Raw genomic sequence first — 26,207 nt, 5'->3', positions numbered from 1 at the left:
TACTCTCTGGGCATGGCTCCCTTAATGCCAAACTTGCAACTTTCAACTTTGCTGAATCACCTCTCTGTTCTTGTGGCACTCCAGAAGACTGGGAACATGTTTTAAACCACTGCCATCAATACCTAGATCTTTGAAAGAACCTTCTTCTTTCCACTAGTGTCAATGTCCCCAGAAATGAGCCGGATTTCCTGAGCACCAGAGAAAATTTCCAGTCCCTGCAGGAAATTTCTCGTCATGCTTTTGATTACTGGAGATGCCTTCTAATTCAACTACGGAATACCTCCTAGCCTTCCTTGCTGGCCTTTGGCCAGTGCGGGAAGAGAGAGAGAGCTCTCTCTTTTTTTTTTTTAAATTTATTTCTAATTTTTTTTATTATTATTTCATTTTATTTCACTTTTTATTTTTATTCATTTATTTTTGCTGGTACCCTGGGTTTGGGCTGCCCGAGGGACAGGATTTTATTATTTATTTATTTATATTTACCAGAGGGTTCTGAGGGTGTCTGCAGTACATACCTAGTTGTGGGCCAACTCTCTGTGGTGTAGACGGATACTGGGCAGGCTTTGCAGGCCTGCCTGGTGACGACGACGACAACACACACACACACACACACACACACACACACACACACACACACACACACACACACACACACACACACACACAGTGCAAACCGGTTAAATTGGTTTTCGTATCATATTGAGTTGTTAAAACCGAAACCGAGCTTCTAAAACAGGATTCGAATATTTTCTTAGTTAGCCCTCGAATATAGTTTTTTGTTTTTCTTTTGTTTGTTCATTTGTCTGGATCGTTCAACTGCTTTATGTTTTAAACATGTATTTTATTTTATTTTAAGGTACGAACCTCATGGGCAAGTGGCCCAAATCTAGGAGGGGTACCTTTTATCTTCCCACTGTATCATGGCACGATGCAGGTGTACTCATTTACGACTGAGTGAGTCAGAGCGATAGCGTAAAAGAAAATGCTCAACATTTCTCCATTCCATCTATCTTGTTCGCCAGGCAAGTTATGGAATGCGCCTTATTGATGGTTACCCACTAGAAACAGATTCACTGAATATTGCATCAAATTTCAATTGTAGAAAGTTTTTGCTTCTTTATTCCTATTAACACACACACACACACACACACACACACACACACACACACACACACACACACACACACACACACACACACACACACACTTCTTTATTCCTATTAAATTTGCTTCGCAAATTTAATAGGAATAAAGAAGCAGCTTCACCAAAAATACAACAGAAGCAGCTTCACCAAAAATACAACAGATTTAATTGGGGGAAAAAATTGCAAGTAAATAAATAAAAAATTTCTTTTGTGAAAATTTTGAAACTTGCTTCATTTAGACTCTTCATTCAGTGCTTGCGGGAGTGACGCATAGTATTGTGCCTTTGTTATCTTCAATATTTTTATTTAAAATTGTCGGTGATATAAATTCCTACTAATCAATATTTATTACTCTTAATATGTCTAAGATGAAATCAAATGTATGGAATTATTTTGCTCGAAAAAGCAAAGATGAAGCACAATGTTCGAAATGTCAGAAGATAATGAAGTCGTTTGGAGGATCTACATCATCTTTGATGTTGCATTTAAAGAAAATGCATCAGATTGACATTAAACAAGATAACAGTGAACCTCCTGTAAAAATGGTAAGAACATTAGAAAACTTTATCGTTAAAAAATCTATGGAAGAAGAGATTTCAAAATTAGCTGCTTTAGATGGATTTTCTTTTAATTCAATTGCCAAGAGTGAGTTTATACAATCAAGCCTTCACCTTCAGAGAAATAAATACGATAAATTACCACCAGCCTCAGTGAATGGAATTAAAAATATGGTTCTGAATTATTATAAAACTAAGAAAGAAGAACTCATTCAGCATTTCATAAATTCAATGGTTTTGGGTGCCCGGTATTCATTGACTCTAGACAAATATACGTCTATACAAAATAAAAGGTATATGAATATAAATGTGCATTCAAAAGACAATCATTGGTCGTTAGGTCTTATTGAGATTAATGGTTCACTTGATAGCAGAAGAACTGAGCAAATTGTGAATGGACCCTTGAAGGAATTTGGTTTGAACTTGGATGAGGATATTGTTGCCTGCACCAACGATGGAGCAGCAATGATGATTAAGTTTGGCAAGCAAATTACGCCTAATCATTAACAATGTACAGTCCATTGTATACATCTGTCAGTTATAGATGTACTTTATGAAAAAGCAATCAATTATGGTGCCACAGTCTCTGAGTCTCCCAAAGACAATGAAGAAAATGGAAATAATGAAGAAAGTAGTGATGATGAAGAAGTCGAAGAAAGACAGCAAGGCATGCTTTATCAAACCAACTTTACCGATGAGCTAATTTATTTCTTCAATCCAATGGCCAATATTGCACAAACTATTAAAAAAGTCAGAAAAATTTTCAAGCTTTTTCGAAAATCGCCTACCAAAAATGACATATTACAAAATTTTGTTAAAGCAAAATTTAATGGGAAAGAATATAAACTTATATTAGATTGCAAGACTAGATGAGATAGCACATTCTATATAATTGAGAGATTTTTGAAATTGAAAAATTGCATTCGAAATGCTCTATGTGCAGTACTGTCAACTGAAGCCGTGTCTGATGATGACTGGAAAACACTTGAATTGCTATATGAAACTTTGCAACCAGTTGAAATGATTCTGAAGGCTATAACCTCAGAAGACACAGACTTACTTAAAGCAGAGTCTTCAATAGAATTTCTGCTTGCTAAGCTTGATACAGCAGAAAATCCATTTACTTTAAAGTTTCACCAAAGCCTTTTGCAGCATTACAATGCAAGACGAAATTGCCAAACTGTGGCTTTGCTGAGCTAAGCTACAAACCCCAAAAAGTTTAGGAAAGAAGATTCAGGTTCAAGAACTTTTGATTTTCCAAGTAAGCAAGTTTTGAAAAAGCATGCTGAAGAGATTTTTCAAAGATTGTTTGCAAAACATTCCGAAGGAGTCTTAGCATTGAATGAAGAAACTGAAAATAAACAAACTGTTCTTTTAGAAGAAAACAAAGACTCGTCTAGTTCCGATGTTGGAGATACACTCATGCGAGAGTATGATAGTGTAATCAAGAGATTAACTGAAGAGCCTTCAAAATATCCGAGTGAATTGGAAATCAGCAAAGAATTTAAAATTTCGGAGGCAACTAGCAGTAGAAGTGAAAAGCTGGAGAAAGTTTATAGAGCACTGCTGACCATTAAACCAACAAGTGTCCAATCTGAGAGAGTGTTTTCGATCACTGGTCTCTTTAACACAAAAATAAGGTAAAGTCTATCAGGAAAAATGATTAATATGCTGTGCTTTTTAAAGGATCATTTTCAGAAAAAATCTGAGCAATAAATAGTAAAGTAATTTCCCCAAGCTGTTTTTTTTCACATTATTTTTATTTATTTATTATTATAGGGCTTATTATTTTTTTGTTTATTATATGAGAAGATAGTTTTTATTCAAAGGATTTGAATACAATTTGTAATTTTGTATAATCTCAAGCTGGTTACTTTTTAAGAGATTTTAATTTTTTATTATTTTTTTTACTATAAGGGGTGATAGATTTTGTTTAAAAGATTTCATTACGCTTTGTACAATCTACCCAAGATAAAATAAATACCTGTGTTATAAGCTTTTAATTATTTTCCCTAAGTCTGAGAAAATCGGTTTTAAAACCAGTTTTAAGAGTAAACTTTGGTTAAACTCGGTTTTGAAATTTCTCGGTTTTATGCAAGTCCTAGTGCAAACATAAAATTACACACATTTCTGGCCTTTTCCAGTGCTCTGTAATCATCACAGTGTACAAAGGCGGAGTTGAACTGAAATTTAGTTGCCACTCTACATAAGATACCATACATGTCTACATCTTTCATCTTCACAGCCTTCAATTCATATATGGTAATAAGTTTCATAGGTTGTAACACCTTTTGTGTTTGGGTTTCTCATTATAAAAAAAAAAAAAAAAAAAAAATGTTTCTGTGTTTGATTCTGTTAACTGTCACTCTGATTACTACAGAAATTCTGGTGGCCTTTTTGAATTTAAAAAATCTATATTACTTAAGTCTATCCAATATGAAAAAGACCTGGGGATAACTGTGCAGTCAGACATGAATTTTTCAGAGCAGTGCAGACAGGCTGCCAAAGCAACTCATGGGGTCTTGTCAATGATATACAGAAACTTTGCTAGCAAGGATAAGGAGGCAATTATCCCTTTGTATAAGTCAGGACACACCTTGAGTACTGCATACAGGTCTGGAGGCCTCATTTTAGAAAGGATGTAGAGCTGCTGAAACAAGTACAGAGAAGGGCAAAGTGATTGGCGAAGGGATGGGTGCTCTTACCATACATGTCTACATCTGAAAGGCTTAAGTTCTGCAAATTGCAGCATCTGGAGACTATGCACCTGCAAGGTAATCTGATTGAGGTGTATAAGGCTTTGAATGGTTTGAGCAAGCCCAATGCTTACGGGATTCTTCCTGTTACTCAGATTACACACATCGGGGGAGGGGGGAGCATAAGTTCAAACTGAGGAAAGACAGTTGCAGAATAGATATGCAGAAATTTGCCTTTAGCCAGTGAGGTTGATTGCTGAAACAAACTTCCATCTGTTGCTGTGAAAAATTTGATAGCTTAAATAGATTCAAGGAAGAAATGGATAAGTTTTGGAGCAATGGATAGGTAAAATGGGAACTGTTTTTTCTCTTTTCCTTGCTGTTTCCAACCCACCGTAGAAGCTATATAAGTATCTTATAAAAATTACAAATGACATAAAGAGAGATCATTCCTAATCCTGATGATGAAGCTAGAACTAACAATCTTCTGCTTAATCTTAGTGACTGTCTTATGGCACTGAAACTTTTTTTTTTTTTGTATCCCAAAAAATCTGTTCATATATCTGTCTCAGAGAGAAAACTTATCTTTCTGTTCTAAAATTTACAATGAGTCTGTTCAAAAATAATAACAATCATAAAATAAAGTAAATAAATAAACTTATTTTTTTTTTTCAAAAACTGACCAAAGTAACAACTGTTTTTAATATCTTTTCATTACTAAAAGATGAAATTTCACATAAAATTTTGAGATGTGGCAAAGTTCAGTTCGGTTCTGCTTAGTTTTAGTCTGACTCCTATTTCATAAACAATCCATATAATTTATCTTCAACCATCCAACTGAACCTAAATATAAAAATGGTATAGCATCTCTATTTCATTTAATGTAAATGCCACATATGTCCTTCTCTGACCACAGTCAGAGAAGGACATATGTGGCATTTATGTGGTAATTAAGGTTGTACAACTTATCCTTTCTTTGCCTAAGTATGAAAATATGTCAGTTCACAATGCATTTTCTATAAGACAATTTAAGGGAAAGAAAACAGAACACACTGCTTCATCACATGTATTCACTAGATTTTAGCCTTAAGAGTTCTTTTGCTTTTCAAGGTTAAAAATTCCAATAAAATAATAACTAAACTTTAGTACAGTAACAGATTTCTGAATATTTTAAAACAGTATTACAAATGATTTGATTTGGGTTCTATTGGCACATTAACAACTAAGGCTATATGCGCCAAATCCAGGTCATATATAAAAAGTTAAAACATTCAGTGACCTAATTAGTTAGGCCACCATTAGGTCACTAGATATAAAAGGTATAAAAGTAAAAAATATATCAACAAAGGAATAACAATTCAATTTTAAATACGAGTAAAAAAGTTTACTGATTTTAAATAGCTAAAAACAGCAGACACATTGTCATTGTCGGATAAAATCTGACTGAGTGTATAGGCTCAGCCAGATGACTAAAAGTGGTAAAATAAAAATCACATTCGTGTTTAAAACGTGGACACTCGGTTAAAATGTGACGTATACTTAAATAGGTGTCACAGTTCTCACACATAGGAGAGTCATCTACCCTCAGCAGAAATGCATGTGTAAGATGACTGTGTCCTATGCGGTGGTGAGCTAAAACAACTTCTCTGCGATTCCTGCGCAGACTAGACCGCCAATGTCGGATTACAGGCTTTATCTGATAGAGCTTGTTTGTGACTTGCTCATGCCAAGATTGCTGCCATTGGAAGAGTAATTCAGCGTGTATTAGCTGCCTGTAGTCTGTATAGGGGACTAACAGGCAATAAGTGTTGTGGGGTAGTAGTAGTAGTGGCATGTGATGCAAGAAAGCAAGTGTATGAGCTTATGCAGCATCAGCCAAAAAAAAAAAAAAAAAAATCACACCATTGCCTCCAAATGCCTGTCCAGTTCCTCCTTAAATTTATTCAACCTATCAACTTCCACAACGACAGATGGAAGTTTGTTCCAGCAATTAACCACCCGCTGGCTAAAGGCAAATTTCCACACATCTATTCTACATCTGTCTTTTCTTAATTTGAATTTATGCCCCCTTAGGTTCGTAATCTGAACAAGTGGAAGGATCCCATCAGAATTTAGCGTGCTCAACCCAATCAAGGCCTTATATACCTCAATCAGATCACCGCGCAGGTGCCTAGTCTCCAGCCACTGCAATTTGCAGAACTTAAGCCTCTCTTGGTAAGAGGATCCCTTCACTCCCCTCACCAATCTTGTTGCCCTTCTCTGTACACGCTCAAGTAAATCTACATCCTTCGTAAAATGAGGCCTCTAGACCTGTACGCAGTACTCAAGGCGTGGCCTGACCATTGCCTTATACAGAGGGATAATCACCTCCTTTTCCCTGCTAGCAAAATTCCTATATATCATTGACAAAACCCCCATGACCTGCCCTGGCAGCCTGTCTGCATTGCTCAGAAAACTTCATATCTGACTGCACAATTACTCCCAGGTCTTTTTCATTTTCTACCACCTTAAGTGTAGTACCACACAGTTAGTACATTTCTTTCAGGTTACTTCTACCCATATGCAGTAATTTGCATTTGTCAAGGTTAAACTTCAGTTGCCACTTCTTAGCCCATCTGCCCAAATTATCTAGATCCTGTTGCAGTAGCACACTGCCATCACTGTCATTAACAACCCTGCCAACCTTTGTTTCATCTGCAAACTTCGACATTAAGCCTGATATACCTTCATCAATATCATTGATAAATATACAAAACAACAGTGGACCTAACACCAAACCCTGTGGGACTCCACTAATAACATTAGTCCACGAAGAGCAGCACCCATTGATTACCACCCTCTGTCTTCTCCCACTTAACCATCCTTTTATCCATTGTAGCAACTTACCCTTAATACCATTCTGCTCCAATTTGTACAATAGTCTTCCATGCACAACAGTGTCAAAAGCTTTCCTGAAATCCAAATATATGATATCAAAATTATTTTTTGCATCCAGTTCCTTTGTAACCACATCATAATATCCTATCAAATTTGTCACACAAGACTTTCCCTTAACAAACCCATGCTGTGTCTGAATTATTGCTGCAGTCTTGTCTAGATGATCCTGCAATGCATCTTAAACCAGTGACTCCATTATTTTACCCGGAACAGAAGTTAAACTAACTGGTCTGTAATTACTCGTGTCACCCTTTGATCCCCCCCCCCTTTGTGAGTTTGGGATACATTTGCACATCTCCAGTCCGTGGGAGCCTCTCCCGAGTCCAAGGACGCTCTCATAATTATGGCTAAGGGTTTGCTTAGTTGCTTTGCCGCCTCCTTTAATATAACTGGATAGATCCCATCCACCCCAGGTGCTTTTCTTATGTTTAACTTCAACAATTTCTTCTCCACTTTGCTTTTAGTTATTCCAAAATCATTAAGTATCCTGCTACAATTTGATAACCTTCTGCCATTTTCAAACCTTAATAATTCCTCATGTGTGAATGTAGATGCAAAATACTCATTCAGTTTGTTTGCTATCTGAGCAGGATCATCAACAGTCGAACCATCGATGGCAAGTGGACCAATCAGATTCATTCCCTTCCTTTTAGAGTTTATATAAGTAAAGAAATCCTTGCTGTTTTTCTTAGCATCTTTTGCCAAGGATTTCTCGTAATCTGCCTTCGCCTGCCTAACCTCCTTTGTCACCTGATTACACACTAGCTTATATCTGCCATAGGCTTCTGAGTCGCTGGTGACTCAGAAGCCTATGTTCTGGGTTCTGGTGACCTAGCCGCAGCATCTGCCACTTCATTTCCCACAATCCCAATGTGGCTTGGGATCCAGCAGAAATAAATGTCGAAAGAACACACAGACAGAGAGTGTAGCGTCCGCTGAATCCGGGTCACAAATGGATGAGGCTTATACCTCATACCCGATAAAGCCTGCAGTGTACTTAGAGAGTTAGTGTACACCATACACCTTTGATACCTATGGGTTTTAATGTGGTCCAAGGCTAACTCTATAGCATACAAATCAGCTGAATATATGTGCATTCTTTCCAGATATAGAACGACCTGGAAAGATAGCAGCAGATCCAACAGACAAATCCGACTTCGAGCCATCAGTGAAGACAGGCAAGAAGTCGGATTACTTGGCCCGGTGGTGGGCAGCGTAGAGTTGGTGGTAGACAGAAGATGGAGTTACCCCAATTTTTAAGGGAGAAGTCGCATGATGGTAAGCAAACATGCCAGGGTGACTGGGCAACATTGTCTACCATGATGCCGAGCTCTCTGAGCAGCTCTTGGACACGGATACCAAAAGGCCGGTTGGCAGTCTGATGAGTATTATACAGGTTTTCCCAATGTGGCTTGAAAACGGATGTCCACGTAGTGTTTTCTGGCAGGGATTTTAATTTAACGGCATATTTTAAAGACAACTGCTTTCGTCGAAATGACAGTGGTGGTTCAGTTGCTTCAACATATAAACTCTGGACGGGGGATGTTCTAAATGCTCCAGTAGCAATACGGATGGCTTGGTGGTGAACTGGGTCCAGCCATCTAAGTACGCTGTTTCTAGCCGATGCATATTTTTTTTTTTTTTTTTTTTTTTATGAGAACCCCAAACACGAGAGGTATTATAACCTATAGTACTTAGTACCGTGCTTGGGTTGGAGGTTGAGAAGATGAAAGAAGATATTTGTTGACACCGGACTTGAACTTCTGTAGACTGTAATTTTCAGGAAATACATATGAAGGAAGGTTGTTCCAGAAAACAGCAGTTGAATGAATAAATCAGGAAGATGAAAAGTTGGTTCTGTGGGTTTGAAGTTGGACAGTAAATGGATGTTGGCTGGTGGCGGCACGTGTTCGGACTGTTTTGAAAGAGAGAGCGGGAATTATAGAAGCCAATTCAGAAGAACAGTGCCCATGGAAGTATCTGTAGAAGAGGCATGCAGCAGAAACAGTGCGTCTATGAGAAAGTGAGTGGAGAGACTCTGTTAGAGATGAATCATTAATTAACCTAACTGCCCTCTTCTGAATGGAATCAAGCAGCCTGAGAGAGGTTTTGGGGGCACCACCCCAGATGTGGGAACAATATTCCATGGCAGGGCGGATTTGCGATTTATACAGAGTGAGCAGCTGTTTGGGAGAAAAGTAACGCCGAGAGCGAAAGAGAAAACCAAGTTTTTTAGATGCAGAGGAAGCAATATTTGTAATGTGCTTGTGCCAAGAGAGATTAGAAGTCAGGGTAATCCCCAAAAGAGATATATCATTTTGCCTAGAAATCAGAGTGTCACTAAAGATAAGCATAGGAGCAGAAGAATCCTTTTTGCGAGATATAAGACAAGATTGAGTTTTAGAAGGGTTGAAATCAACTAAGTTGTCTTTGCCCCACTGGAGAATTACCTGAAGATCGGCATTTAAGGAATTGGTAGCAGATTTTCGAGAACTTGAAGCTGATTGAGCAGGACAAGGTTTCTCAAAATGGAAAGTTGAATGCAGTGTGCTATCATCGGCAAAACTATGGATAGGATTTCCAGTCAATGGAAGAAGGTCATTGATATACAAGAGGAAAAGAGTGGGGGAAAGTACTGAACTTTGGGGGACACCGGCATTAGTGGAGAAGTTAGAAGACAGAGAGCCATCTACCATCACCCTCAGTGAGCGATCAGAGAGAAAACTGGATAACCAATTACTAAAAACAGTTGGCAAACCATAAGATGGAAGCTTGTTTAGAAGACCTTTTATGCCAAACACGATCAAAAGCCTTTGAGATGTCAAGAGCAACTACTTGTGTTTCACCGAACCTTTCCATTGAATTAGTCCATAAATGAGTAACATAAGCCAGAATATCACCAGTGGATCGACACTGACGGAATCCATACTGGCGATCGTTGATCAGACGGAAGGTTTCTAGGTAGTTTAAGAGTTGGCGGTTAATTGATTTCTCCATTACTTTAGGAAAGAGCAGAAGTAATTGCAATGGGACGATAATTGGATGGGAGGGATTTGTCACCCTTTTTAGGAACTGGCTGGATATGAGAAAATTTCCAAGCAGAAGGAAAAACACCTTTGGAATAAGAAAGTGAAAAAAGGCGGCAAAGAATAGGAGTAAGTTCAGGAGCACAGGTTTTGAGAACAAGTGGAGAAATACCATCAGGACCTGGAGCTTTCTTAGCATCAAGATTCATCAAAATCCTTCTGATATCCTTTTGACGGAAGACAACAGGAGGCATTGAATGGAGCGTGTTAGGAATGGTGGGAGGTGTTTTACCAAGATCATTAATACATGAGCTCGAAGAAAAATGGGATGCTAGCAGGTCAGCTTTATCCTTGGCTGAAGTGACAACAGAACCATCTGGTTTGGACAGAGATGGGAGCAGAGATGGGCAAAAGTTGCGGCCAATAGCTTTGGCAAGAGACCAGAATGCTCGGCTACCATTAGGGCAAGAAGCAAGTTTTCTACTCTTAGCCTGTTCAAACTCTAGTTTGGACTGATTAATAACTGCTTTACAATTGTTGCGAGCTTTGGTGTAGGCAGAAAATGAAACTGAAGAATTAGAAACAAGCCAATTACGATATGCAACGTTCTTCTCTTGGACAGCCTTAGCACATTTATTGGAAAACCAAGGTTTAGATAAAGGACGAGATTTTAAAGTTGAGTGTGGGATAAAGGATTCCATTCCTGCAAGAATAATTTCACTGACACGATCTGAGCAAACGTTGACATCAGAAGTTTTGAAACAGTAATCAGACCAAGGAAAAGAAGAAAAGAAGTCTCGCAGGTCATCCCATTTTGCATTCTTGTAATGCCAAACAATACGAGGTTGGGAATAGGCATGAGATAAAGGTTCCATTGGAGAAGAGACAATCACCAAGTTGTGATCTAAGTGCCTAAAGGACCTCTCACTTCAACCTTGTACTTAGAAGGGTTGTTTGTGAGAAAAAGATCAAGCGTATTGGCTGTATGATTAGGATTGTCCGGTATTCTTGTAGGTAAATGAACAATCTGTGCTAGGTCATTAGTAATTGCAAAAGCCTCAGCATCTCGACCTGCTGGGTCGGTGTGACTAGAAAACGGAAGCCAGCTGGAGTTGTGAACGTTAAAATCACCAAGGAAAATTACCTCACTGTTAGGAAAGTTGGACTGGAGAAAGTCAAGTTGCAAAGAGAGGAGGTCAAAGAGCTCCAAGTGATTAGTGGAGTTGGGAGAACGGTAGAGACAACAGATGAATTTTACACAATGAGGTAGAGAGATTTTAAGCCAGAGAAGATCAAAGAGAGGAGATTCCAAATTGTCAAGTCTCTGACAGGGGATATCAGAACGGACATATGCACAAGTACCACCTTTGAGGCGAAAGGAATCATACAGCAAATAATTTGGACATCTGAGATGAGCAGTAGTTGAATCAACTGATAACTGAGATTCAGTCAGAAAAAGTACATGGGGTTTGGAAGACTGCAAGTGGAAATGGACATCGTTGAGATTAGAATTATGACCACGTATATTTGTGAAATAAATTAGGAAGTCCTTGGGAGGTTTAGATCTTTTCGCAGATAAGCTTGCTCTATTATTTTGACAATTCGTGGTGTATTCAATAGTAAGAAAAAGTGGGTGGGACATGCTGTATGAAGTAATGAAATTTTTGGATATGGCGTACATGTGGTATGAATATACCCAGATCCTTGACATAACGTGGCCTCGACAATGCTCTCCGCATACACACTACTCGGACTCCCTCCAGTCACTATCTGGCAGAGTAGAGGTAGCAAGATTATACACTAGCTGATCCGGAAGCTTCCTACAGAGTTACCAATAGGTTCAGTCCGGTGTACTAACTAGCGGCCGGCCTGCGAACACCGTTTTAGAGCTGTACCCTCGAAATGTAAGGAATATTGGATCTCACCACGACATTCATCATAACCTCAAAAATCATCAATCATACTGCATGATGGAAGAGATAGGGAAGGGTTAAAAAAAGGATTTTCCAGAAATAATTAAAGAAAACATGATGGGGTTCTGAAATGTTTTTAACAGTGGCATTAAAGTTAACAGAATTTGTGAACAACAGCTCCAGAATGGTTGTTGCTGAAGGAAGTGGAATTGCCAACAACAGCTCCAGAACTGTAGTTGCTGAAGGAAGTGGAATTGCCAACAACAGCTCCAGAACTGTTGTTGCTGAAGGTAGTGATTATATGGTGCATCAACATTTTAGGCCATATTGTGGCAAACGTCAATGGCAGATCTACTTTGAAGATAAAAGTTCACTGATTTATGCAAATAAAGTAATAATGTTAATTATAAAATAGTTTTAGTTTCATTACATTTTGGCTGCACCTCAAAATTATAGTTTAAATTCTTTAATTTCTTTTAAGATTTAAAATTTTTTTCTGAAAATACTTTACCTATTTCTGTTGTATACATGACTGAACTTCATATCACAGATAGGGCATTTATATTTTTTTTCTCCAGAGTGCATTATTAAATGGCGCTGCAGACTGTAATTTCTTGGAAAAATTTTATGGCAAATCTCACATTTATAATCATCTTTGCTAGATGTTATCTGAAAAATATAATTATGTGTAAAAATACCCAACAGAACAATTTTAAACTGATTTCAAAGTCCAAAAAAAAAAAAAAAAAATCTTATAATACTGTAAATATAATATAATACTGTAACTTTCACCCAAAACAGTTTCCAAACATACTTTTGCTGGTGGAATCTAATGCATCACCTATATTTATTAATTTAAAATATCCTATTCTGCACTAGTTAAACTCACTGTGCATAGCAGAAATGATAATTATTTATAATTAATTCAGAATTTTTATATATTTCGTGAGGCTGTCAAATGCAGCCTGATGTTAGTTAAAGCAGCAACAGGCATGTTTGGCAAGCCTTCTCCAAGATGCATTTTCCTGAAGATCATCAGTATAGCCTCAACTCCCTGCTGAGTGTATACAGAGGACCAGCCTTCTAGTATGAACACAAACACAACCACAGTTCCAGAACTTTAACTCCACACAGGATAGCAGATCTTCAAAGGAAGATTCAGTTTGCACCTGCCCCAAAGCAGATAATCTTAAATCTACTTGCATACCTGAGAAGTAATTTAAATTTAAGTAATTATTGGGATTTAGGATTCTGTGCAGGATTCCCTGATATTCTAGCAGTTAAGAAACCATTCTGCATGGATATATGGATAAGAACCTGGATCTCATAGTCAAAAGATTTTAAAAATGAAAAATATTCACATAAGCTGAACAAGTTAGGTAATAGATGCATTGAATTATATTTATTAGCATACTCAATTATCAAATGATGCAACTGTATTCTAGAAATGAAATTAATTTTTTTTTTTTGACTGGGGTGGAAACAGGTGCACAACCTATTAACATGGATTAATCCACTGAATGAAATTTGATACAAATGTTGATAAGAATCTTCAAATACAGTAGTGTGTTGAAAATCCAAACGTCAATATTTCGAAACGTCAATAATCTGAATGAGACAGAATTTATTTTTATGCAGGTGCCATAAAATAATTACAATAAGCATGGTTATTTTGATCACGTTTGCAAACTGAATTTTGATTCTATTAAACAGCAATTCTAACAAGCAAAAACTGGAGGAATATTATCCACATGCTATAAAAATAAAGATACACTGTATAAAGCACAAATTTACACCATTTTTTTCAACAAAATTAAATGATAAGTGAAAATCATTTGAAGAATATTATCCACAGGTTAGCAAAATAAAAATAAATTTTGTAGAAGCTAAAACAGTAAAAAAAGATGTGTCAATCAATAACAAAATAACACGGCATGCAGAAATTGCAACTAACACAATATACGCAAGTGAGATACGGAGTAAAAAGATTCTGAACAGAGTTTTTACAGAATTTTATCTTACCATACTGCAGTTTTCTTTGTCTCTTAAAAGAAAGCAAAAATTTTTAACAGTTGAATCAAAGATTGAGATTTTAAACAGACTTTCAAAGTTAGAAAACGGGTTTTCATAGCAAAATTTTACGAGGTCAGAAAGTCAACCACAACAGACAAAAAAAAAAAAAGAGGGAAAACTCTGAGAACAGTTAATGAACTGAAGAGGCCGTTTATTTGTGGTTTACACAGAGACGAAGTTTAGCAGAACCCATCCATATCTGGACCATTGTTGTGTGAAAAGGCGCTAGATTTTAACAAAAACGGTCCCTCAGATTTTAAAGCCAATGTTCTTATTTCTAAACTTACTATCTTTTTTTTTTAGTCTCCAGAACAGTATTTTTGATAAGTTTGAAAATCTGAACAAATCGGAAGTCTGGACTTAATTAGTTTGGATTATTAACACTCTACTGTAAGTCACAAAATACTGGACCTGCTGTTCCAAATATTCCTATAGGGGATATGTGGAGACTATGGAATCAAAATTGGTTCTAAAGTCTCCAAGAAATGGAAATTTCATAAATGGACCTAAACCCTTTACATGGCCCAACAAAACATGCACTGAAATGTGGTGTTGATCCAAATTTTTAATGTAATGTCTGAAATAAAATCCAAAATATATTTTCTTTTATATATGCATATATAATTCTGTAGAGGGAGGGATGTAAGACGACTTGGCCACCCTTTCCAGGGACCAACAAAAGAGAAAAATAATAAAATAAAATTTCAATAATCACACAATTTAAAAAAGTGACAAAGACTAAATAAAAATGAAATAAGAACTAATAAAATAAAATATATGCTTAAAATTAATGTTGATCTGGTTGTTCCTTTTTGAGTATTGCTTGAAACAATTTCATTTTTATACAAAGATTTCTGTGGGGAGGGGGAGGGGGGGTTGTTATTTGTTATTTGGGTTTTTTTTTTTTTTTTTTAGGAGCATTAGCAACTATTGCTAATGCTCCTAAAAATTGCTCCGGGATATGCGGTGGTCATTCCCTGACCTTTCCGCATTCTCTGTATTTGGTGGTGATGGGCTCAAATCCTGGTCTAATCAAGAAGCGTGTGCTACGCACTGCTGCTCATTCCCACCTGGCTACGGAAGCGCCGTGTGTGTGTGTGTGGGGTATCAACTGGGCCTAAAAGCTTCCCAGGAACAAATCAACGAAACATCCTGAAAAGCTTACTCTAGAGGATTTGACTTTTCCCCCTTCAGTAATTCCCAAAAATCCAAAATTATATCTAGATTTCTGTGTATGAGAAGGGGAGATTGATTTTCAAACTTAAGGAATTAGAAGAACACATGTTGAAAAGTTTATTATGTATGCATAAAAATTTAGTGTTGACCTGATTTTTCCTTCTTGAGTATTGCTTGAAACACAATTTCATTTTTATACAAAGATTTCTGTGTGTGTGTGTGGGGGGGGATATCAACTGGGCTTAAGAGTGTTCCAAGAGCATATCAATGAAGCTTCCTGAAAAGCTGATGTTGATTTGACTTTTCCTCTTTGAGTAATGCCCAAACACCCAAAATTATATACAGATTTCTATATGTGAGAAAGGGAGGAGAATTGATTCTGAAACTTAAGGAATTAGAACATATGTTGACAAATTTCGTGAAACTGTTTGGTTTTTTTTTTTTTTTTTTTAGGAGCATTGGCAACTAAGGCTATATTGCTCCGGGATGTGCGGTGGTCATTCCATGACCTTTCTGTATTTGGTGGTGATGGGCTCGAACCCCGGTCTAACCAAGAAGCGTGTGCTACGCACTGTTGCTCCTTCCCACCTGGCTACGGAGGCGCCCCTGGTGCAACTCTGACTTTTTCCTTATAAAGTAAAGCCTAAACATCACAAATATACTTCCATTTATATACTTTTTATTATTATTAGCCATATGGTGCAAGGAAGCCTAAGGCTTATGCTGCACCAGCCAAAAAAAGAAAAAATTGAGTTATCCTGTAACCCTGAGAGAGAGAGAGAGAGAGAGAGAGAGAGAGAGAGAGAGAGAGAGAGAGAGAAGTAGAAGGGAGTCACCAAGAAAGAGAAGAATGATGATATCCAGCTCAGGACTCTGGGTGCTAACCCCCATATAAAGACAGTGTCAAGTTCCTGCAGGGCCAAAAAGCTCAGTAAATTGACAAAGAATGAAGGCTGTGTATGGGAAGAATTGTCCATCCTATGACACTGAAAAAAAGTGGAAACGGGAGTTGCACTGCAGTTGTACAAGTGTCTTTGATGAGCCAAGAGAAGGAAGGACATCAACATCCACAGACAGTGAGACGGTTGCAAAGGCTGAGCAGTTGATTGATTGAAAGACATGTGACAATTCATTTCATCGCAAATGCAGTAGGAATTAGTTATGGGTATGCTCACAACATTTTACATGACCATCTGCACATGTCTAAGGTCTCTGCACAATGAGTTCCAAGATTTCTGATGCCTTTGCAGAAGCAATGTCGAATGCAATTTTCTCGCCAACTGTTGGATTTGTGTAATGTGGACGTTGAGAACTTTTTTGATCAGTTGGTGACAAATGTCGAATGCTGGGTGTACCAGTATGATCCAGAGACTAAAGACATGTCAAAGCAGGGAAGTACACCTCCTCCCCACCTCCCAAAAAAAGCAAAAGACCACTCCATCTGCGAAGAAGGTGATGTTGTCCATATTTTTGGACAGATTATCTACTTTGTGGCTCCACACTTACCGGAGAATACTACAGAAGTCTTTTGAAAAAGTTACACGATGTTTTGAAGGTGAAGCCTTGTCGATCAATTCAGCCCTGGAAAGATTGTGCAAGGCTCAAGGGGTAGAATTTTTTTCAGCCTGGACTGTACTTGTTAACAGGAGAGATTGCTTCTACAGGGATGGGATACACTTAAATAGAAAGGGTGCAAGAATATTTGCTGATGCTATCGAGGCAGTGTTAGGTGGGTCAGAAAACTGCTAGCTTGGGGGGAGACAAAGACCAATAGATTGACAGTAGCCACTGGAAGAGGTGAAAGAGATTCTTGCACTGCTTCTATTAGAATGAGCAGAAGCCTGAAAAACAAGATGCATGGTATTTCAGAGACTGCTGGCAGCCATTGCGGTACAAGTAAACACATGGGTTGTGTTAGGGTAGCTAAGAATAGAAACAGGTGCAGGTATACTTGTGTGTACACCAATGCTAGGAGTTTAGTAAATAAATTTGATGAATTTGAGGTATTGCTCAAAACATCAAAGGCAGATATTGTTGGGATATCAGAGACGTGGTGTCACACAGATATAAGGGATGCAGAATTGCAATTTGGGGAGTACAACGTCTACAGAAAGGATAGACAGGATAGGAAGGGGGGAGGGGTTATGCTATTAGTTAAGAAACACATAAAAACCAAGGAAGTGAAGCCAGTCGACATCGCTGGACAGTGCAGTGTTGAGTCAGTTTGGTGTGACATAAGCATTGGGAGATCAAAATTGAGAGTAGGAGTGTGCTATAGGCCTAATGACTCTGATGAGTATAATAAGGAACTGTACAGGGAAATAGAGTGGGCCAGTAAATCAGAGAGTCTTATAATGGGAGATTTTAATTTCCCAGATATTGACTGGAATTTGGGGGCTGGTTACTCACGCACTAGCAGGGCTTTTGTGGATTTATTGGATGATTTTTTTCTACATCAGCATGTTCGGGAGGCAACTAGAGGGAGTAATACTCTTGATTTGATTATCAGCAGTGATTCTTCATGCATTAAGAATCTGCAGATAAATGAACCACTAGGTGGCAGTGATCACAGTGTGCTGAAGTGGGATTTACTCAAAGAGGTAACTACCATTAGGGGTAAAGGGAAGGGTTATTGCTTCCGTAAAGGCGACTATGATGGACTGAGACAGTATTTAAATTCTATACAGTGGGACCAACCGATGATGTTACCAACAGCAAATTCAAAATGGGAAGCATTCAAAGAACTTATCTTGGAAGCTACTAGGCTTTACATACCAACTAAGAAATATTGTTCAAGGTTTAGGCCAAAATGGATGTCAGATGAACTAATGAGGCATATGGCCGAGAAGAAAAATGCATGGGATACTTACAAATTAACACATGACACAGAAGCCTATGACAGATACAAGTTGATATGCAACCAAGTTACAAAGGAGGTTAGGCAGGCGAAGGCAGATTATGAGAAATCCTTGGCAAGGGATGCAAAGAAAAACAGCAAAGAGTTCTTTACTTATGTAAACTCTAGAAGGAAGGGGATGAATCAGATTGGTCCACTTGATACTGATGGGTCAACTGTTGATGATCCTGCTCAGGTAGCTAACAAACTAAATGAATATTTTGCATCGACATTCACACATGAGGAGTTATTCAGCAAGGGGAATGCCAGAGGTGTATTCAACTCTAGCAGTAAGCTACAGAATCTTGAAATAACTGGGAGTAAAGTGGAGGAGAAACTGTTGAAGATAAACACAAGAAAGGCACCCGGGGTGGATGGGATCTATCCAGTTATATTAAAGGAGGCAGCAAAGGAAGTAAGCAAACCCTTAGCCATAATTATGAGAGCTTCCTTGGACTCAGGGGAGGTACCCATAGACTGGAAATGTGCAAATGTGACCCCAATTCACAAAGGAGGATCAAAGGCTGACACAAGTAATTATAGACCTGTGAGCTTAACTTCTGTTCCAGGAAAATTAATGGAGGCACTGGTTAAAGAAGCACTGCAGGATCATTTAGACAAGACTTCAGTTATAGCTCAGACACAGCATGGTTTTGTTAAGGGGAAGTCTTGCCTGACATACTTGATTGGATACTATGATGCAGTCACAAAAGAACTGGATGTAGGGAATAACTTTGATATTATATACTTGGATCTTAGAAAGGCTTTTGATACTGTTGCACATGGAAGACTGCTACACAAATTGGAGCAGTGTGACATTGGAGGCAAATTGCTGCTATGGATAAAGGGGTGGTTGAGGAGGAGAAGACAGAGAGTGGTAATCAATGGACACTGCTCATCGTGGACTAATGTTATTAGTGGAGTCCCTCAGGGCTCAGTGTTGGGTCCATTATTGTTTTCTGTATTTATAAATGATATTGATGATGGTATATCAAGCTTAATGTCCAAGTCTGCAGATGATACAAAGGTTGGCAGGGTTGTCAAGGACACTACTGACACTATGCTGCTGCAACAGGATCTGGAAAGGTTGAGCAGATTAGCATTAGCATTAGCATTAGTAGAGGCATTTGATGCAAGAAAGCAAGCTTATGCAGCATCAGCCAAAAAAAAAAAAAAAAAAAAACCCACTTCCACTTCACCCCTCTGTTCGTTCAAAATACCTGTCCAGCTGAGCCTTAAACTTATTTAGGCTATCAACCTCCACCACAAGGGATGGCAGTCTGTTCCACCAACCAACCACCCGCTGGCTAAAGGCAAATTTCCGCACGTCTATCCTACATCTGTCTTTCCTCAAAATTTCCTCATTTGCCACCTCTCACCCCTCAGATGGGCTGAGAGGTGGCAAATGAAGTTTAACATTGACAAATGTAAAGTACTACACATGGGAAACAGCAACCCCAGAGCAACGTATCAACTCTGTGGTACTACACTGACAGTGGTAGAGAATGAAAGGGACTTGGGGGTGGTTGTGCAGGCAGATATGAAGTTCTCTGAGCAGTGCAGACGGGCTGCAAGAGTAGCTCATGGAGTATTGTCAATGATATACAGGAATTTTTCCAGCAGGGATAAGGAGGTGATTATTCCATTGTATAAGGCAATGGTCAGGCCACACCTAGAGTACTGTATATAGGTCTGGAGGCCTCATTTCAAGAAGGATGTAGAGCTGCTGGAACGAGTACAGAGAAGGGCAACAAGATTAGTGGATGGAACAAAGGGGTGCTCTTACGAAGAAAGGCTTAAGTTTTGCAAATTACAGTGTCTGGAGACTAGGCACCAGCGAGGTGATTTGATAGAGGTGTATAAAGCCTTGAATGGTTTAAGCATGCTCAATGCTGATGGGATTCTTCCTCTAGCTCAGAAAAATCACCTGAGAGGGCATAAATTCAAATTGAGGAAAGACAGATATAGGATAGACGTGCGGAAATTTGCCTTTAGCCAGCGGGTGGTTGGTTGGTGGAACAGACTTCCATCCCTTGTGGTGGAGGTTGATAGCCTAAATAAGTTTAAGGCTCAGCTGGACAGGTATTTTGAACGAACAGAGGGGTGAAGTGGAAGTGGGTTTTTTTTTTTTTTTTTTTTGGCTGATGCTGCATAAGCTTGCTTTCTTGCATCAAATGCCTCTACTAATGCTAATGCTAATGCTAATGCTAAACACATGGAATGTTAACCAAAGGTGTCCATCTTCTGTCAGACAATGCACCAGCTCACACGGCCATTGCCACCACCAACTTTGTTGCCAAGTGTGGCTTCGAACTACTGCAGCACGCACTCTATTCTCCTGACCTAGCACTGCCAGACTTGTTTCAAGAAATGAAGAAACCATTGTATGGATGCCTCTTTGATTCATCTCATGAAGTCACCAATGAAGTGGAATCATAGTTTCAGGCAAAAAGTGCAGACTTCTATGATAAAGATATTAAACAACTGACCCATAGATGAGAGAAATGTGTTACTATACAAGGAGAGTACATTGAAAAGGATTCAAGTTCCTGTGAAGTTTCAACTTTCTAGTGCTTTTATTTCTAGGTAAGGGTACGAACTTTTTGATACCCCTCATATACTGATAATTCAAAATTTTACGAATAGAGGGAAATTTATGTTTGCACTAATTTAGATGGTTACAGATACATGCAACCCCTATATAACATGGTACTTCTACAATACGGTTTCACTCGAACGGTTAGAGAATTGTGGCGAACCTCGCATAATACAGCATTTTTGAGCTTTTGTGCGGGAAAAAATCTGCTTTTATGTTGGATGTAATTTTTCAACATTTCCATTCTATTCCATTCATTTTTGAGAATCTCTGCTTTTGGCTTGCTAATCGTTATGTAAAAAAAAAAAAATACTGGGAAATCCCCTTGTTAGGTTCTGTGTTATTGAACTTGAAGAAAAATCTAGATTTCAAAGTTTTATTACTATTAGATAACATGCCAGGAAATCCAAAAGATTTAAGCCATCCAAAAGTTAAAGTAATGGTCCTACCACATAGTACAACTTCTTTAATTAGATAAAGGCATTACATCTACCTTTGAAACTCATTAAATCCGACAACAATAAATGCATGTTGGAAATATGTTTTACAACACGCAGAGTCAGTTCATTCAGGAAATATGGTCGATCCGAGAGAAAACGGAATCCGCGTGATAGTAGAACTTGCTAAGTTGGTAGGAGGGGTAGGAGTTTTGATGACATGACTACTAAACCCCTTGTGGGTAGCATAAATGGTAGAATCACCTTTATCCCCACACTGGGTGGAAAAGACCTTAGTTTGAATCCCATTCATGACATAAGGTATTTTTATGGGTCTTTTTCGCAATGTGGAGTTATTTGGTCTCAGGCAAGGATAGCATGGTTTAGCTCCCAGAAACTCGGGTTTTTCGTCCAGAAAATAGAAAATTGACCTCATAACAGAGAAACATAGCTTTAGTCGCTGATACTCCTAAAAAAAAAAGATATGATTACTGAAGATGTTCAAGAATTAGGTAGAAAAAGAGGCTGGTGGAAATGGCATCGGAGGCAAATCAAATAAATTCGGAGAATGATAGGGCGGATGAAAATTCTGAACCTACAAATTTTACTCTAAAAAGTAAATAGAAAGGCATAAAGTTAGCTGAGCACTTAGAATTTTATTTTTTGAATTCAGATTCTTCAATCGAAAGCAGTCCAACATTCAAAAGGGAGCTTCAAAAATACTTAGTTCCATACGATGAAATTACAAAGGTCTATCAAGCAAAAGCAAACAGACTCAGATTAATTTTTTAAAGAGAGAAGAAGATACACGAAATCTAGACTGGTATATTTTTGTCAGTTTTGTTAACAAAATGGTGTATTTTTGTTAGCTCTTTGAACGTAACCCTCTCTTTTGTACTGGTTCTTAGTACTGGTGCTACTCGGTTTCGCACTACACAAGATTTTATAGGAGCCTAACTACCGTGTTATGCGAGGGTTACCTGTACAAATTTTATTATTTCATTTTAATGATATTTTGGAAAATCTTTCTAAAATTTCAAAATATAAAATAGGAGTTAATCTGTTAAATGCAGAGAGACATGGTGATGAAAACAGACACTTTAAATACTGAAAAGGTGTCTTATTAGACACCTTTTCAAAATCACCACAGGTTATCATCAGTAGGTGGAAGAGACCATCTAATGTTCTGAGACACACTCACTTCATCTGCCGGCAGGATACTAGAAAGCAGTTGGCGATGAAATTAAAAGAAAGTTAAAGGGCCTCATAAGATAAAATATTATTGATAAAATATGCACACCTGCATTAGTCTGAGCAACTCAGAATCCCTATATATTTTTAGCAGCATAAAAATGCACAAAGAGAATCTCCTAGTATGCTTCAATACAAACAGAAAATACCACTTGTTCCCTTCACTATGTTCTCTCATATGATCCTCACTAATACACAAACCTTCATACCCTAATGAACTATAACATAAACCACAAAAACTTATCTATACAACTAGTCGAAGAATTTTGAGCTCCTGGGAACAGATAATGTTTTTGAAAAATTTTATACACTGTGATCACTGCCACCTAGTGGTTCCTTTATCTGCAAATTCTTAATGCATGAATAATCACTGCTGATAATCATATCAAGAGTGTTACTCCCTCTAGTTGCCTCTCGAATCTACAGTTGTTTGTTGTATTCATCAGAGTCATTAGGCCTATAACAGCGTTTCTCAAACAAGGGTCAGCAGACCCTTGGGGATCTGCAAACTGGTCCCGCTGTAACTGGTCAAATTATTCATTCTATGTATAGTAAATTGATGACAATAAACTTATTATTATATAATTATGTAAAAATAAGAATAAAGGGTCCGTGGTTCTCAGTAGTTTGGGAACCACTGGCTTATAACACACTCCTACTCTCATTTTTTGCTTTCCCAATGCTTATCCTCAACATTGCACTGTCCACCATGTCAACTGGATGCACTGCCTCAGATTTCATGTGTGTCTTAACTAACAGCATAACCCTTCCTCCCTTCCAATCCTTTCTATACATATTGTACTTCCTAAATTCCAATTCTGCATTCCTTATATCTGTGTAACACTGCATCTCTGATATCCCAACAATATCTACCTTTGATGTCTTGACCAGCACTTCAAATTCATCAAATTTATTTAGTATACTCCTAGCACTGGTGTACATGCAAGTATACATGCACCTGTTCTTACTCTTAGCTTAACACTGCCCATGTATTTACTTGTTTCACGATGACTCTCAGCAGTTCGTAAGGTTGCTGCAATCACAGATGAATTAAAGTCACAAGAAATCTTAGCCTAATTGGCCTATTACCATAATTTAAGTACAAGTACAGATGATAACAAAGGTTGGGAGGAGGGTTAACAGCAGTAAGTGATGGCATGCTGTTGTAACAGGACCCAGAAATTTTAGGCAGATGGGCCAAGAAATAGCAAAGGAAGTTTAATATTGACAAATACAAGATACTGCATATGGGTAGCAGCAATCCCTGAGTAATATTAATTGTGTGATACTACACTCGGGGTAGAGGAAAATGAAAAAGACCTGGGAATAATTGTGCAATCAGATATGAAGTTCTCTGAGCAGTGCAGATGGGCTGCTAATTCCGTTGTACAAGGCAATGGTCATGTTACATCTTAAGTACTGCACACAGGTCTGGAGACCTCATTTTTGGAAGGATGTAGAGCTGCTGGAATGGGTACAGAGAAAGACACCGAGATTTAGTGAAGAACAAAGGGGCATTCTTACTAAGAAAGGCTTTAGCTCGGCAAATTACAGTGTGTGGAGACTAGATGCCTGTGATTTGATCTGACCGAGGTGTTTAAGGCTTTGGAAACTCAATGCTTATGGGATTCTTCCTCCTGCTCAGACTATGCATGTGAAGGGTATAAATTCAAATTGAGGAAGGATGGTTGCATTCAAGCTATCATCCATTGTAGTGGAAGTGAATAGTTTGAATGAATTCAACAAAAACTAGGCATATTATTGGAGGGGGAGGGGTGGATAGGTGAAATATTTTTTTTGGTTGATGCTGTATAAGCTTGCTTTCTTGAATTGTTTGCCATTATTAATACTAACACTAGCAAGACTTTGTTGGATTTACTGGATGACTGTTTTCTACAGCAACATGTTCGAGAGTCAACCAGAGGGATTAATACCCTTGATCTGATTATCAGCAGTGATGATTCATGCATTAGGAATTTGCAAATAAAGGAACCACTGGGTGACAGTGATCATAATGCACTGATGTGGGAATTACTTAAAGATGTAACTACCATCAAGGATAAAGGGAAGGGCTTGCTTTTGATTTCGTAAAGGTGACTACAGGGAACTCAGACAGTTTTTAAATTTTGTACAGTGGGATCAACTGATGATGTTACCAATGTGAATTTAAATGGGAAGCCTTCAGGGACTCAATTTTGGAGGCTGTTAGGCTTTTCATTCCAACTAAGAAATACTGTTCAAAGTTTAGGCCTAAATGGATGTAATATGAATTAATGAGGCTAGTGGCAGAGAAGAAGAATTTATGGGATGCATATAAAGTATCAGGCGATACAGAAGCCTATGGCAGGTATAAACTAGTTTGTAATCAAGTCACAAAGGAGGTTAGGCAGTGAAGGCAGATTACAAGAAATCCTTGGCAAATGATGCAAAGAAAAACAGCAAAGAGTTCTTTACTTATGTAAACTCTAGAAGGAAAGGCTGTATCAGATTGGACCACTTAACACAGAAGGGTTGACTATTGATGATCATGTTCAGGAAGCTGATAAACTGAATGAGTATTTTGAATCTACATTCACACGAGGAGTTATTGAATGAGGGGAGTGCCAGAAGTTTATCAAACTCTAACAGGGAGCTAAGTGATTTTGTAATAACTGAGAGAAAAATGGAGGAGAAATTGTTGAAGTTAAACATAAGGAAGGCATCTGGGATGCACAGGATCTATCCAGTTATATTAAAGGAGGCAGCAAAGAAAGTAAGCAAACCCTTAGCCATAATTATGAGAGATTCCTTGGACTCAGGGGAGGTCCCTGTGGACTAGTGGTGTGCAAATGTATCACCAATTCATAAAGGGGGTTCAAAGTTGACACAAGTAACTATAGACCTGTTAGTTTAACTTGTGTTCCTGGGAAAATAATGGAATTACTAGTTAAAGAAGCACTGCAGGATCATCTAGACAAGACTGCAGTAATAGTTAAGACACAGCATGGATTTTTTAAAGGGAAGTCTTGTCTGACAAATTTGATTGGATACTATAATGTGGTCACTAAGGAACTGAATTACAAAAATAATTTTGATATCGTCTAGTTGGATTTCAGGAAAGCTTTTGATCATGCTGCACATGGAAGAGTGCTGTACAAATTGGAGAGGTATGGCATTAAGGGTAAGTTGCTACAATGGATAAAGGGATGGTTGAGAGGGAGGCAACAGAGAGTGATAATCAATGGACACTGCTCTTCGTGAAGAAATGTTATTAGTGGAGTTCCCCAAGGTTTGGTGTTGAGGCAATTGTTGTTTTGTATATTTATCAATGATATTGATGAAGGAATATCAGGTTTAATGTCCAAGTTTGCAGATGGTTGGCAGGGTTGTTAATGACAGTTAAGACAGTATGCTACTCCAACTGGATCTAGATAAGTTGGAAAAATGGGCTGAGAAGTGGCAACTGAAGTTTAACATTGACATATGCAAAGAACAACATATGGGTAGCAATAACCGAAGAGAAAA

The 26,207-nt window shown here is 38.1% G+C and overlaps 1 protein-coding gene across 5 annotated transcripts in view; it reads right to left on the bottom strand.

Annotated features, from left to right (window-relative positions):
- Nucleotides 1-26,207, bottom strand: part of LOC150080131 (uncharacterized) — a 660,399-nt gene that overhangs the window by 224,250 nt on the left and 409,942 nt on the right. For all 5 annotated transcript variants that reach the window (XM_090382143.1, XM_090382148.1, XM_090382147.1 and 2 more), the window contains one exon: nt 12,786-12,943. In XM_090382143.1, the coding sequence (XP_090238269.1) occupies nt 12,786-12,943 (158 nt within the window). The remainder of the gene's footprint in view (nt 1-12,785; nt 12,944-26,207) is intronic.

This window comes from Mastigoproctus giganteus, chromosome 9 (genome assembly GCF_048544385.1).
Source record: "Mastigoproctus giganteus isolate SK-2022 chromosome 9, ASM4854438v1, whole genome shotgun sequence".
Lineage (NCBI taxonomy): Eukaryota > Metazoa > Arthropoda > Arachnida > Uropygi > Thelyphonidae > Mastigoproctus > Mastigoproctus giganteus.
Note: the sequence above shows the minus strand (reverse complement) of the source record. Positions and strands in the feature narration are given on the sequence as shown.